Genomic DNA, 16,124 nt, shown 5'->3' with positions numbered 1-16,124 from the left:
ATAATATTGCACATCCTGGTTGCTGGACAAACACTTGACAAAAACACTTAGAAGTGTTTGGTGTATTTTTCTCTTTTTATGGTTTGTAAGGTATATACTCACTACATATGTAGCGAGAGCACTTTTGATTAACCAATAGGTTAATGCAACATAAAAATTACGTTCCCCTCGTTGGTGACTGTGAATGCCAGCAGCCCATTGGGAAGCAATTGGCTCTAAATCAGCACCTTAGGTTTTGTTTTTTTCGCTGGTATTTTTTCAGAGCTGAAAATGCCATTATTTTACTACCAAGCAACCCATAAGTTATCACTTCAAGTTCGTAAATATATTTGGTTTGACCACATTTATTTTGCCTAAGACGGATTTCCAACGCAGCTGTATTGTTCCTAGAAGTTCCCTGCCCGGCACTTCGACGTTGTCCTAGGATCGAGTACTATTTTTTCTTTATTCCGATTGTTACATTTCACTACTTCCACCAATAAGTCGTATTATCAGGTCACAAATTCGGTTAGTAGGTGTCGTTATGTTCTTCATAAATGTCGAGTAAACTCACTGGAATGAATAAACTAAAGAAAGAAATATATTTGTTGTCAGTTGAAAACCCCATATTTGTGTAGATTTGTTTCAAATGATTTTTTGTACCCCCAGGGTATTTCAAACTGTCACGTTTACGAAGTTGGGTTGCGTTAAACAGCAGACTTTATAATGATTTTGTAATAATACTTTTCCCAGAAGGCCTTAGCAGGTTTGTTCATAACCAATGTTACAGTCGTAGTTGTATATTCTTTGACCTTGTTTTTACTTTACAAACAGTCAATAGGAACACATCTGTGCATCGTGTTACACAATGTCTCTCGTTGTTGTCGATGATGAAATCGAACTCCGAAGGTTGATAAAAAATGAGCGGTAGTGATCGTTTGAGGTGATATATTTACGTTTCAGAAAACTAGTAGTTTTCTTCTCGTCCCCTAATGTGCCTCAATGCGATCAGGTACATAATGCCCTAAAAACACTGAAGGAAGATACAGTGAATTCAGAAATTTTGTTCGTCCATGTAAGTTGCCCACCGTTTTTTTGGCGGATGCAGAACAGCTGACCACCAGTTAAGGTCGGTTGTTTACAATTCGCCGTACACTAAGCGCATTTGCTCCTAGCCAGCTGTTTCAATACATTAGCTAGGCTCTCATTTAAATGCTACAGTACTAATTATTCACTTATAAATTAAAACTAGTCCTGCTAATTTTAGTCTAAAAACCTACTGGTACAATTAATTTCCAGTAAAAGTAACAGTTCAGTGCACTTGTTTCTGTGGTACTATGAAGTTGTACTCTTTGTGCGCTTCCAATTTCTAGGTGGATGCGGAGGCCGTTTCTGAGGTTTCAAAACAACTGAAAATAATTTCTGTTCCTACAGTTTTATTCTTTCAGGTAAGTAATGGATTCATTCCGTTTTCCTGGATTAAATCGGTCACGTTTACCTTATAAAAATAATCTGATGCAATCCAGTAATAAGATACAGGTGCTCGTACTCACTGTTTGGCCATTTTATGTGACTGGACTGACATATGGTTTCTCAAACCTAAATATAGCAATTTTGAAAATTAGAGTGACTTAATTACCCTCCAACTAAGCGTATGATTTTCTGCCTTTTTACAAAAATTATGTCAATCCTTGTCGCTCTCCCAGTATGAAAGATATTACACCGATGTGATGTATTTCTACCTAAACGTGTACAAAAACTCCTATTATAGGACTTTGAGGTACCCTTAAGTTCACCAGCTCTTCCCATTAATTGGCAGTTTTTGTACGGTGTCACCGATCCTGAAAGGTATTAAGCTTGCCCTCTACGTTCGGTACCAGACGTCTGTTGAAGAAGCCCACAGACAAAACACGAAAGTTCTTTTGAATTCCAACGACTATTATTTTTCTTAAGATTCCACACATGTAATCGTTGACCGATCAAAACTAATAATGCATGTGAAGTTATTCTGGTGAACTACTTTATTGTAACGTACTTTAGTCATTTTGTAATTCTTTCAAACAATTTCATTCGTACGGGACTTTCTTAACCATCCAGTAAATGAAATGCGAGCTTTATTCACTTGGTAGGATCTTATAAGACTACCCTTAGTGGTCAGACGAACTGAAATACTAACTAAGATCTGCGAACTGAATGTAATACCATCTGAATGGTCTTGATCGCTGACCGTCCCAGTTTATTAGAAAGGATTAAAATTCCCTTCTGATAATCACGGAGGTATCAGGTTCATCAACGTAGTGTCTAAAATATTGACCTCGATTACACTTGGATGTCCAGTTAGAGCTCGTGAAGAGCAAAACCGAGAAATCCATGCTGGTTTCAAACCCGTACGTGGATGTATAGAGCAAACATTCACCCTCCAGCAGATTCTGGAAAATAGACAATTTCGACGTTCGACCATAGCTGTATTCCTTGACCTTAAGGCAGTGTTCGGCTCTTGTTCGTGAGGTTCTATGGTAGTTTGTCACTGGAGGGCGTACCAAAAAAGTACGTCAACCTTGAACAGGCTCCCTACTCGAACACTACTGGTCGAGTCAGAGTTTATGGCGAACTGTCATCGCAATTGGTTACTTCAAGTGGTGTTCGTCAAGGTTATCTGCTCTCCCTATTTTTATTCAACTTTGTCATAGACATGTTTTTAGAGATAACACATCGTCTCACATTTCATGGATTAATCTTTTACCAGGACATTCACTTGTTAACATAGTTCTGTTTAGTAAAGATGCTGACAAAATGCAGTCAGTCAGTCAGCTGCAAAGTAGGACCGGGCACATATATGCATCGCTCCAAGTTGCCACCCCTCATTAGCACAGCAAGATGAACACCGAATTCATAGTAGTAGTTAAGTCAATAGTGGTAATATATAAAAGAAAGACTGCACATATAAGGATATAGTACAGGAAGAAAGAATTAGTTCGTAGAAAGAAAGATATGAAGTGATTTTAATCTCTTAGTTTAAGGGAAGACAGGAAGTGTATACACTTACACCATTGTGATCGATTCTGAGCCATGTCACCAAGAGTCTCCAACCATTGGTTACGATAGTCACGCGGACCCCAACTAAGTAGTCTGTATCTACCAACATGGCTCAGATTAGAAGTTAGTGACTTCAAGCACTGATGCCACGTTTTAGTTTGGCCGCCCCTAACTTTCTTCCAACCATCCCGAACAACGGTTAGCAGAGCACGTCGTGGTAATCAGTGTTCGGGCATACGTAACACGTGGCCCAAGCATCTCAGTCGATGAAGATTTACAACCTCATAAACTGATTTACCACCATTCCCTAATATCCTACGTCTAACCTCACTATTACTTACCCGGTGATCCCAGCAGATGCCAGCAATATTTTTAAGTTATCTGGTCAAATACTAGTAGCTTACGAGTGTCTCCTACTCTTAATGGCCATGTTTCGTTGCCGTAAATTAAAACAGAACGAACTGCTGTGCAGTATACTCGTCCTTTTATTGATAGACGGATATCTCGCCTTCTCCATAGGTGACGTAAGTTAGCAAAAGCCAAGCGAGCTTTTCGAATCCGTGATGAGATTTCGTCAGACATCAACCCATTAGGGCTGATCAGACTTCCAAGATAACTGAAGTTGTCAATGCGTTCGACTACTTCACTCCCTATCCTTAGTTCAGGTGTTGATGCAGACCAGTCCCGAAACAACAACTTGTATTTAGAGGGAGAGAAGCGCATTCCAAACATTCTGGCATTGTTGCTCAGTGCTACCAAAAGACTGCATTTTGTCAGCGTTTTCACCAAACAGGACTATGTCATCTGCGTATTCTAAGTCGATAAGTGAACCTCTTGGTAGATCAATGCCCAAGAATCCAGTCGACGAGAGCGTTGTTTCCATCAGTAGGTCTATGATGAAGTTAAACAAAAATGGAGAAAGTGAACAGCCTTGACGGACACCACTTGAGGTTGCAAAAGCTGATGACAGTTCGCCATAAGCTCTGACTCGACTGGTAGTGTTCGAGTAAAGAGTCTTCACAAGGTTTATATACTTCTCAGGTACGCCTTTCAATGACAGACACTACCACAGAATCTCGCGGTCTACCGAGTCAAATGCTGCAATGTTTTCTGACCACCTTACGCAACAATCCAAGCATGTTTGGGATGCGGTTTCCTCTCTCCAAATGCGAAATGTTGCATCAGAATTGGCTTGCGTCACCACTTGAATTAATGATAGGTAGTAAAGTAGTTGTACTCATCGACCGCTTCACTTATCTTTGGAGTCCCATCAGTCCTGAGGGTCTGGTGTCTGGCAAAATCTCAGCACGGCTTCAGAAAGCTCGATTGGCTTTTTCGAACATGCGTCACTAGTGGCTTAGGTGAGGTATCCGTCTTCCAACCAAATTATGGATTTACTGCTCAGCAGTTCGTTGCGTCCTATTTTGTAGATGTGAAGCATAGTGATTAAGAGTAGAGGGTATTCATACTTTACTAGTATTCGATCAGAGCTGTATTTGAAGCATTGTTCGTGTATTCTGAGACCACTGAGTGACTGGTCCTGAGGTTAAGCATTGGTCACTAGACAGACGTGGCAAATTGATTGATGAGATTGTATATCTTCATCAACTGAGGTGGTTGGGACATATGTGTTGTCTGGTGTAGCAGTAAGCCGGAAAAAAGCCAGGGGCAACCAAACCAAAACATTTCATAAATCCATAAAGTCATTGACTATAGTACCTAGCCATGCTAATAGGTGTAGACTACCTGGTTTGCATCTACGTGATCATCATAACCAATGGTTAGAGACTTGGAATGACATGGCTCAAAGTCGTTTGGAATGCCTCAGGTGCACCCGTTTTCTCTTCTACCAATCTATATTTTCTTTTCGAATCGTACCTTCGATGCAACTTGGACCGATGCATATATGTGCCTTGTCCTATGTTGTAGCTGACTGAATATCCCCACTGATACTGTTACTACTCCTGTTCTGGGATTTCACCTGACAATTTCATCTCGCCGCTAATGAAGTGGGGCAACTTGAATCGATGTACATACGTACAAGGTTCTATGTTGTTGCTGACTGGCTGATCGTTCAAAGTTTATCTAAAACTGCAATAAAAGTGAGATCGACTTTTCAGACTAATAATTGGCCTATTCGTCTGGTGTTATTTTATTGAAAATTCGGAAGAAACTCATGCAAAACATATGGCGTTTCATCCAATTTAAAGGTTCACTGGTTATTTATTCTGTAATTGACTCCTAAACAACATTTTACATGTTGCAGAACATCGCCGTTATGTTTCATACTCATGAAGCAAGCATTAGGTCACATGTTATTTAGTAGTCCGTTGAGGACCATGTGTAGAAGGGGATCTTGTTAGTTGTTTAAATTGTCGAGTATTTACATGTAACAAATTGTATTGGGGCCCATCTAAATTAATAACATCACATTTGCACCGAATCGATTTTGTATTTGCCTACAGTTCTCATTTTATTCAGAATTGATGAGTTATTCGAGTGGTCCAAGTGCTCGGCTTTCAACCATTGATTTTCGAGTATCAATGCAAAGGTTGAACTAGATAGTTTCAAATAAATTGAGCATTGTATTTATTTATTTAAACACAAACATTAGTACAAGGAGGCACCAAATAGATGTGCGCCACGTAGACCATTCGATTTGTGTGAAAGCCGTGATACCGTTTAGGTGCCCAAACCGAAGCAGGTGGTTTTCTTAGGGGTCCTACCCAAATCTCAATTAGTAGAAAACCTGTATTTCTGACGTTCTGTGATTTAATCTAAATCACTTCTTCAGAGTGGATGAACGACGGAATTGATTGTACCAAAAATATTCTGCATTGTTCCCTTTGTTTAATTCAGTTATTTATTTACTCTAATGAAGTGGCTTACATTAAGTCACGAAACGTCATAAATACAAATTTTCTACCTATTGGGATATAACAAAAATAGACTTGTTATTGTTTGTTTTCAGGGTCAAATTGATACTCTGCACATTTAGGCTTAATCATGAGTTTGGCGATATAAAAACACTCACAAGTCGTTCAACCTAGTTTTGGTTGCACAAATTCATGCTTGCTTGTTGAATTGAATTAATTGCTACTGGTTATTCATAATGAATTTGAAATAACTCAAATGCATGTAATTGCTTTAGCCTACTTATTCTTTGGTGTTCGTTCATAAAGCTGACTTTCGTAATGTTTTGTTTGATTTTCTGAAGTTGTTGCATTCAGTGATATTGTTTACGAGGAGATCAAGGTTACACTTTCTATTCAGCGTAAACGATTGTATTTATTTCGTGATTGAAATGCACTTAGAATGAGCAGCTAACGTTCGTATCTTAATGGCTCAAGAACCCAGTTGTAGGGAACTTTCCATTTAGATGAAAAAGTATATTCCTCAGCAATGGAACCTGGAAAGATTGGTTTTCTCATTGTCCGATGCCTCCTAGTTCAGGAAAATAAGCCATTCGTAAGATATTCGTGCTTGATCACATCTCTTCGCTACGTCAAGTCCGTGTAGATGAAACTGAAATAAGACTACCTTTGCTTTTACATTCAGCTTTAAGTCATAATTAGCGATTGTCATAGTAGTAGTTATCTCCAAAGTCGCTCATGTAGAGCGGATTAATGAAATTTTTTTGCAGTATACTTGCGATAGTCTGAGTATACTAGTAGTCACCCAATTAACTGATTCTTAATATCAATCCTTTAATTGTTTAATCTGCCAATATTATTGTTTCCTTAATCAAAAAGTCAAGTGAGGAAATCAGTCGCGTTCATGGTGCATCTATTCCTGATGTTACAAAATCTGTCATGAATTTGCAATCAGCACCCGCTAATGGTTTATCCAATGATCTTTCATCACATCTTCACTCTTTAATTAATAAGGCACCAGTCATGCTTTTTATGAAGGGTAGCCCCGAAGAACCCCGATGTGGATTTAGCCGCCAGATCGTCAGTATTTTGCGTTCTAATAATGCTAAGTTTGAAACATTTGATATCTTACAAGATGAAGTGGTTCGACAAGGTTCGTTCGAATTTTAATCAACATTTAAGTTTCCTGTTTTATTGAATATGGGTTTAAAATGTTTTTTTTTATTAGTTTAATGTGTGAAGTGGTTTTGTAGTATTTCGAACTTCAATTGTCTTTCCAGTACCAGCACTTATGTTTCCAAATAAATCTCACTTTTTTGTCGTTAACAGATAAGTAGCAAGTACCTAAATGTATTTGTTTATTTTATCTGACTTCATACATTCTGAGCACACAGTGATTAACTGTTACCACAAACACTTCAACCAGTGTTTATGCATACAAAAATCATATCATCTGAAAGAATGCTCACTGAAACATTTTAAGTCGTAGTTCTATGGGTCTAGTGCGTGATATATTTACTGAACGTACAAAGTTTCATTTTTGTCGGTGCTGGAGCTCGTGAGTTGGGCTAATCTTTTTAGAGTTGCTTAAAATGAGCATTTCAAGAATAATATATTAATCAAATGCTTTACCTATAGTTGATTGTAAATATACGTTTTGCGAAACAGTTATAAATGTTTAGTGGGAGAGGTATTTAACTGACTACAATGATGATGCATTTGTGTTCATATAACCCGTTTGTTTTTCATGTTTCATTCGTAACATGTAATCTTTTTTATGCCTTATATAGATTAGCTAACAGCCCTAATATCCACTTGTAAAATTTTAGAGAAATCCTTAAAGATATAATAACTAAGAACGTTGTTAGTTATAGAATGCTCTATGATAACGTTTATTTGGTTATAGCAGACGAATAGACAAAATAGTACCATTTGATAAATCTAGACGTAAAGTTTCTTTTGCTTGATAGTTTCTAAAGCCCGTTCTGCTACCCTCCATCGTATTCACTAATTATTGTGATCATTCCATCACCTTTTGATCCTATTCTGTGAATATTCATGCTCCTTACGGAGTCTGATATGTTAGTAAACCGTACCTAGCGTGGGAGTTATAGTAGTTCGGAATTGAAAAATATGTATAGATATTAAGATGTGATTTTTGGAATCACGGATAAAGCTTTTGGATCAAATCTCATGTAAGTTTAGTTAAATAGTCAGTCTCTCGACTTTCGGTTGTTATGCCACAAGTTTAAACCCCATCCTATCAAGTGCGACTAAAACCTGGACTTATATTACCATACTTGAGTCACCAGTACCTCACTATTTCTCTAACTGTATCAACTTATTTTTGTAATTCAAATTTCGGTTGCGAAAATTTACAGTTTAATTCGTTGGTAACTTGACAGAAGTTCTTATTTGTTTAAGCTTTCCTCATAAGATTTTAGCCAAGTAGGAATTCATATATTAGTCTTCAATTATTTCCTGTCAGTTATGAGCTAGAGGATCCAGCAGATACTTAAACTGAAAGTGAAGTAAGGTTGAAACCCACTATTTAGTAATTGAAATTCCAGTCCACCATTGGGTTGCAACTTAGTTTCGTTTTACTGAAATACCTTGACGATGTGTTCCAGTTTCCTTTTTTTTCGTTGTAGGTTTGAAGTCCTATTCCAATTGGCCAACCTACCCACAATTATACGTGAAGGGCGAGTTAGTGGGTGGCGTGGATATCGTAAGAGAGTTAGCCGATTCAGGAGAGTTAGCACAAATGTTGGTAGTTCCGTGAATGTGGCAAATAAAACACCTTCTTTCTTCCAAACCTCTGCCATTTATTGTATTTTTAAATGTAATATAACCTTATTGAATTGGAGTCTTCATTTTTTGAATTTGTGGATGGTATCGGCTTTTGATTTTGTTTACCATTAATTGTATACATAAAATATTTAGATATGTAAGCATGCTTACTACGTTAACCAATAACAATCGACGCAACCCATGTGTTTGATCCACTGACATAAAAAAAATTTTGTCTATCAAAGATAATTTTTTGTGTGAAACTGTACTCAACGTTTATGAAAGCAATAAATCGGAGGTAAGTAAGTTTGCTACTCTGTTATTCAAAGTTAAGTCTTCACTTCCCTACCATATGTTTGAACGACCGGAGTTCAATATCATAATAGCGTTTTAATCCAGTTGTCTCGTTAATCTTTAAGCGTACCTGTTTCGATAAAATTAATATCAAAGTGGTTTTCAATATAGATAAAAGAGTAGAAGTTTGACTAAAATTTTATGCTCTGTATTACTAGTTCACACAACAGCTGAAACGACAATTATCATATACTACTGCTACTGTTATGATTTTTATAATCTCATTCTGAGTAGATATATTGTCAATTAACTTATCGCTAACATAAAAAATTGCTAAACGTTGATTTGCTATTACTAATGAAATTATGTTAGTAAAACTCACACTAAGTGAATCCACGTAATCTCAGCTTTTCGCCAAGCAATCTTGTGTCCTGTCTGTAAAATATACTGACATCGTTGACCTATTTTCAAATCATTTAATGAATTAGCAATGTTTCAGGCACCATCTGATTCCTTTTAGCCTCATGTTACAAGTTCAACAATACTAAAAATGGTTCAGTTGATTTTACGGATACATTTTTCTGTCCTTTGATGTCGTCATCCTTGACTTTTACAAATCCAAAGTTCAGGTTATCTTTTGCTCGGAATTATATCTGAATATTATGTTTATTTGGGCTTCTAATTTCTTTATGGAGTAAGATGACCAGAGTGGTGATCCTGTTCGTTGGGTAATGTTCGATTTTTATCACACTTTCAATTAATAAAATGAATGTTTAAACAGGTTATGAATAATCGGGGAAATTGAAGATCCTATATCAATGCTTGTTTATCTGTATAGATTTCGAAGTATGTATAATGTCAACCCAAGAGATTACATCATCCTAATAATCTAAAGTGGGTATAACGGATGAGCTAAATGTAGAGGTATATTAGATTCTGAACGTCCATGTATGATGTCGGACGCTCTCGGCGCATCAACAAGGAAGCGTGTTGTACATTATTACTTCAGTAAACGGACGTCACTAATGAGGAAATGAGCCAACGAAATAATTACGTAAAGATTAAACAGTCATTATTTTAATATATCACCGTTCTTATGAACGTACCAGGCTACGAAATAAAGCAAAGCAACATCTTGGAGATGAACATTATCGAGAAGTCAGTGAAACTAAGTGTGGAGCCATACACTAAACAGACCAAGGGTTGGTGATAGTAAGATATTACAAACCATAGAAATAAGATTAGAACTCTCATGATCAAGTAGTGTGCAACTTCGGTTAATTTTCGTTAATGTAAATGACAAACAATGACAATGATAATAACAGGGACATTGATCTTAAAATGGACTAAAATACTCATTACCAACTGAACTGCTCATTTCATTCGGGTAATTGGGATAATTTCACTGCCATTTGGGCATGTTCAGTGTGGGTACACTGTGATTAAATATTTAAATAAAATTGCATTAAGAAACTGATAATTAAGAGAGGAAAGTGGTTGTGGAATGCAAACCTGTAAAGTAACATTTGCTTGCAGCTTGGACATTGTTCACAAGGATGTACATTTCTTTCGAATTGTTATTCCTTAATAATGATAATATAAGAATACGTCATTTAATTTGACAGATCAAAGTAATAGTTTGTATTTGTTTTATATGACTGTATATGTGCCAAGAAGAGGGAGTGAGCCATGGTTCAGTCAAGCTTAATTCTCAAATAATTAGATGGATTGAAAAGAAAGCTATACATGCATGCACCTTCCTTAGAAATGTTAAATCATTTCTTTGGATTTTTGGTGTCACCAATAATTCATCTCGTTTACATAATACTTCCGAGTGTGTACATGATGTGTGACAGCGTATATGTATGAGTAATAGTAATTAGATAAAACTTTTTTCGGTTAGAAGAGTTTTATTGCTCTTCCTCTTCTTCCTCATCGTCTTCTTCAGATTCGTCAGTGACTACCACATCAGCTGTATGGGCAGCTGGTACATTTTCAAATACTCCACTGTGTGGGCATTGTTCTTGCCATATATCAATCTGAAACATAATATTAGTATAAAGTAAACAGTTATTAACTGATAGCTAAATCCTTCCAAAAAATCTTAAGAAATAAGTACAATCCGATGATATCTCCATAATTTGTAACCGGCTGACTACATGCTCACTCACGAATAATCCGTTACTTTCAATGGTAACTTAATGAAGTCAGATTTTAATTTGTCATTATCCGGGTATTTTAGTGAATGCTTTAGTAGGTGAAAATATATGTATCACGATAATCTTCAGGGAATTCAAATGATTAAAAACATGGAACCTTATTTTACAGTGAACGGTATTCAGTTAATTTTTACTGTCTATCGTTAACAGTAAGTTTTTGGTATATGTATAGTTGGAGTTAAACTGAATTAAATCCTATCATAAACCTTATGTATGTGATTTGGTACGACGATAGTCATTTACTAATAGACTAGATACTGTTAACATGCTAATTTACGACACTTTACATCTACGTACTGTTATAGATGTAGATATCACTTAAGTCTATAATCCTGATAAACAAGTGTTAACAAATACCCTCACACAAATCTAGTGTTTCTGAAGTTATAGTTATCCGGTTTGTTTTCGTCTACACTATGGTAATAAGAAAGTCTAAAGACTTGTATCTATTGGGTCAATTAACGTGTTAATTACATTGGTATGAACAATTAAATATCAGCATGATCACTGAAAGTATAACTAAATTTCGTCTCTACGCCCCTTATGACCCTTTAATGACATTTAATTTACCACTCACATACTGTAAATTATAGTGTATTGTCATTGATTCGTGAAAATAAAACCCTTATATTACTAGTAGTATCCGGAAGAAAACACCATGAAAGATACTGAGGTAAAGTGTTTATCAGAGAGAAAAATTATCATGAGATGGTGGAGAAGATTTGTAGCTCAGGTGGATGATATTGATGGAGTTTTGTTCTCTGAGCTGGATGGTTTTGGTCGTGGAGCTTTCATCGTTCTTCTGAATGACATCGTCAGCACAATCAACCAATCAGGAAAATTATGCACAAATATAGGAACAAAAATCAAATCAATGGGAGACAACCAAAACAATGACAAATTTAAGGTCAATAAGAACCAATCAACATCGAGGTGTACAGAACAAGTTATGAAACGCATATGGAGAAATTCGAACACTTGACTTCTGTCTGAAGTTTGAGCTGATGGTGTCGTTCATAAGAACGATGAAAACTCCACCACCAAACCATCCAGCTCAGAGAACAAAACTCCATCAAGAATAATTATCTGATGGAGATTTGACTTTTCCAACAAAACAGAAGTATGGTCTGGAGTATGTTTAGTCGTTCTTTAACTCCAAAACTTAATCTTCAGACTAATTAAGCAGCACTATTCAATGGTGGATACACACACACGCTAAAGAAACGTATCAACTTACAATATCTGGTCGACTTTTGTTCTTCGCAGCTTCTTCTGCTTGTTTCTGACGTTCTAAGAAGGCTTGTTTAGCTTGTGTAGTATATCGTGCTTGTTTTGGTGCACCATCACTATTACCATTTGTATGACCATCTTCAACCAATAAAATAGTCTGAATGATATGTAAAAAATAGATGAAATCATTTTGAAAACAGAAAAAATGTAGAGGATGCCTATTATTTTTAATAAGAGCAAATGAGGATATCTTTAAAAGATCTTTAATGCTGACTATTATGTTGTTAGTTAGTATTAAATAGTGACGATAGTTATACTTAAAATAATTCAACATTAGGTGCTGTACCACGTAATAATGTGTTCCAGTCAAAATTAAAAATTAATAGGTGAATTTATTACATGTCATTAGAAATCATTTATTTCAAATGTCAATTCTAACTAGCATGAACATATTTTCACACAGAATACGGCTGTTTGTATTGGATGTAATATGTGCAGTAAAGTAACAAATAATGTATTTTATTTCGATATAGTCGCTGTAAATTATGTGAAATGAACATATTTTCATCCTGAACATTTTATACGAAGTTGAAATACGATTGAACTTGATAGAGATGCATTATTTTTGAAATCATTGTTCTAAGCACTTTACATAACTCGTTAGAGCTATCTTCCGTTGACCATTATTTATATGATGTAAATTACAATGAAATGTTAACCGTCTCCGGAAAATTTCATCACGTTGATTTCTTGCTATTTAGGTTAGTGATTTTATCACATGCATTCTACCAACATATATAGCTCAGTGACAATGCAGATGATCATCTGATATAATTATCTATAAATATATGCAGATATATAGGTATGTCCAATTAAATAAATATCTGGACAGGTTTGTTAATACTGTTACACGGAGTTTGAATAAACAAACCTTTATTATCATAATTAATCCAACACAAAATTTTTATCATTGCGTTCGATATTCACATGATTTTAGTGTGCTAATTCCAACTCACTGCATTTCAGCGATATATTCTTAACCCTGCTTATATGACCTTTCAGCTTTACAAATGATACATTTCGTAAGTACAAACATTATAATAGTCCACCAATTTTAACATGTCTGCTTCAACCATACCTTACAATGTGTATGCTTTATACTACTCATTACAATACAAAAATTATGGACTGATGACTGTAAAGTGTAGAGATGAAGTTATTCAACTCTTTTTTCGTTTATCTTCAGTACAGTTATTGATTTATCCGGATGCATACCTTTCTACGGGATAACTTACCTTGTTACTTCCTGTTGTTATCTGTGATTTAGATGCTTCTTGTATAAATCTGTTTTTCGCTTCAGATGCCCATTTCACAGAATTACTTGGATAGTCATCTGTTTGATCGTCATCATAACGGACTACATTATCAAGTCGAGTTGGTTCATTTTCATATATTCCACTTTCAGCAGCATTAATATCTATAAGCTATAGAGATGAATAAAGCAAATTAATATCATTTTTGAGTAAGCATTTAAAAAATGAGGGAACTATCAGATATATTTTGTGGAGTAATTTTCAACAGTTCACATGTATAAGGCATTCAGAAACTTTTTGAAATTCAGTTATTCTTCTAATTAGTAAGTCTGATTTACATAGGTGTGATTCTTCACCACTCATGCAAAGAAATGCGAACTAACTTTGTATGCTGTCATTGAAAAATGCTAGCTTGGGTACAAAATTCATAAAGTTTTACTAAAACACTCAGCTATTTATCTTCAACTAAATATCATTGTGAAAATTCCTGTTTTGTGAATTAGAACAATACGTATAAGCGGGAAATATTGTCTTCAGTTAAATCCTCATCAGGCTGCATTCTTATATACATTAATATTTATATGTATATACACAATTATTAAACCAATGATGGCAGTTTATTGGTCAGTGATAACACTGGAATAGATAACATAATAGGTCAGGAGTACAAATTAATGGTGTGATAATAGACGTACTAGTTGTGATAAGAAGAACAAAGGCTTCAATCCATGTTTCATAGTAGGAAATAGGTCATTGACTTATAAAACATAGATACTGAAATAACATTTATAACAACTATACGATTGCGTAGTGAGAAGTGTTCAGATAACTGGACAATGAAGCGTACATTTGGTCGGAACACTCAAAATTGAGTTCGTTTTATCGATGTAAATAGTTTTGTTCATTAGAACTAGTCATCCTCCTTTTCCTGGCTTGATTGTGGTCAGAGTTTTATATTTTCTAAGCTTATGTAGAGCATCTCGATGTTGTTCGGTAATTAGTGATTTCACGGTATATTTACGATATTTGTATTGTTGGTGGATATCAACCAACGCTCTTAAATCTAGTAAGTTCATAGAGTAAGGTGGGGACCAAGTCTGTTCTTTGTGGAACTAAATTCTCAAACTGCACATCGGTATCCAGTTGATTAATTCTATTTCCATAGTTAATCATTAACCAATTCCAACAAAGTTTTTAGCTTCTGTGGGATGGTCATTCAACGTTAGGAACTTATTGAGTACCCTAATTGAAAACGGATCCCTCAAGTGACTTAAGAATTTTCATAATGTGAACTAGAACATTAGGCTTTGCTCTAACATATAATAAAGTTTATGGGTGATGAATTAAAAATGAAACTACAGTCTTATAATAAATTAAGTTATCTGTAAATTACTACGCTCTTTAGTTAACTTAAACAAGTAATCGATTATCCTGAACTAGTCAGAACAAACTGTTTTGTTACTTTCATCTCAATAATCACTTAGATACATTTACTCACTTTTATACTATCTCTCTTTACAACGGAAGTATCAGCAGCTTTCTTCAAAAATAATTCACGTCTTTCTTTAGCACTTACACCAGATGGTAGATCTTTTTTTGTTTCACCAGCTCTAGCGATATTTTCGAATTTTTCAGGTTCATTCTCATAAACCCCTCCATAACCCTTTGATTATATGTAATAAATAAGGTGATAAAAATTTATAAACAATAATATATCGAGACTTATTATTCTAACAAAAATTTACAATGATATGATAATGTTTATGGTTCTAAGTTCATATGAACATAGTTACCTGTTTAATAAAGTAAATATGTTAGTCAAATAACTAAAACAAAATAGTTATAAATTAATTCAAGATGTTTATTTAGATTTCTCCAACTTTCAATCATTTGACTCTTCTCTGAACACATAAAGTGTTGTTTTTCTTTTCAACTACCTTTGATATTTATTAATTGATGAAACTAATGGAATAAAACTATTATAAGTCTTCCTTCATTTTCAATGATTATTTACTTTCACTACGAATCAAGATATATGATCTAAAACTATAAATAGTATATGACATTAAATTTTTAAAGAGAGCTATGTTTTTTACTGTAGGATTTATGGTATTATTTTATATGGTAAGTGAATTATGTTGACACAGTAACTACTTATTCAGTTTGCCTGAATAGTCATTGTTAAAATTCCTTAGCATTCTGCAATGAATTTTGTAACAAAGTGCTCTGTTAATTTTCTCAAGGATAAAATTCTTATTCTACAGCTCTAACACAAACATCATTTATTCTCATTTAAGCTAAATGTAAAATGAAGCAATGCTACTGCTGAGAAAAAATTTTTTGTACTAAATGATTCGTGATATATGCTGAACAAACTCTATTAAGTCCGG

The 16,124-nt window shown here is 35.0% G+C and overlaps 2 protein-coding genes across 3 annotated transcripts in view; one reads left to right on the top strand and one right to left on the bottom strand.

Moving 5' to 3' along the window:
- Positions 1-483: 483 nt before the first annotated feature.
- Positions 484-8,766, top strand: GLRX3_1 (Glutaredoxin 3). Of its 2 annotated transcripts, XM_051217346.1 has the most exons (6): positions 484-745; positions 776-906; positions 943-1,054; positions 1,353-1,427; positions 6,768-7,041; positions 8,540-8,766. In XM_051217346.1, exons 2-6 carry the CDS (start codon positions 848-850, stop codon positions 8,668-8,670), a joined length of 651 nt encoding a protein of 216 aa, XP_051073908.1. In that variant the 5' UTR covers positions 484-745; positions 776-847; the 3' UTR covers positions 8,671-8,766. The 2 variants fall into 2 exon arrangements, with proteins under 2 accessions (XP_051073908.1, XP_051073909.1); XM_051217347.1 differs by having other exon boundaries at positions 484-906; positions 943-1,427; positions 8,540-8,754.
- Positions 8,767-10,038: 1,272 nt separating this feature from the next.
- MS3_00008985 (uncharacterized protein) overlaps positions 10,039-16,124 on the bottom strand; it is a 38,157-nt gene continuing 32,071 nt past the window's right edge. Inside the window, exons 6-9 of the mRNA XM_051217329.1 lie at positions 15,233-15,397; positions 13,717-13,905; positions 12,429-12,578; positions 10,039-11,011 (exon numbers count right to left, since the gene is read on the bottom strand). Of these exons, the coding sequence (XP_051073907.1) occupies positions 10,883-11,011; positions 12,429-12,578; positions 13,717-13,905; positions 15,233-15,397 (633 nt within the window). The 3' untranslated portion in view covers positions 10,039-10,882. The remainder of the gene's footprint in view (positions 11,012-12,428; positions 12,579-13,716; positions 13,906-15,232; positions 15,398-16,124) is intronic.

Source organism: Schistosoma haematobium, chromosome 1 (genome assembly GCF_000699445.3).
Source record: "Schistosoma haematobium chromosome 1, whole genome shotgun sequence".
Classification (NCBI taxonomy): domain Eukaryota; kingdom Metazoa; phylum Platyhelminthes; class Trematoda; order Strigeidida; family Schistosomatidae; genus Schistosoma; species Schistosoma haematobium.
This window is presented reverse-complemented; position numbering and strand designations above follow the sequence as displayed.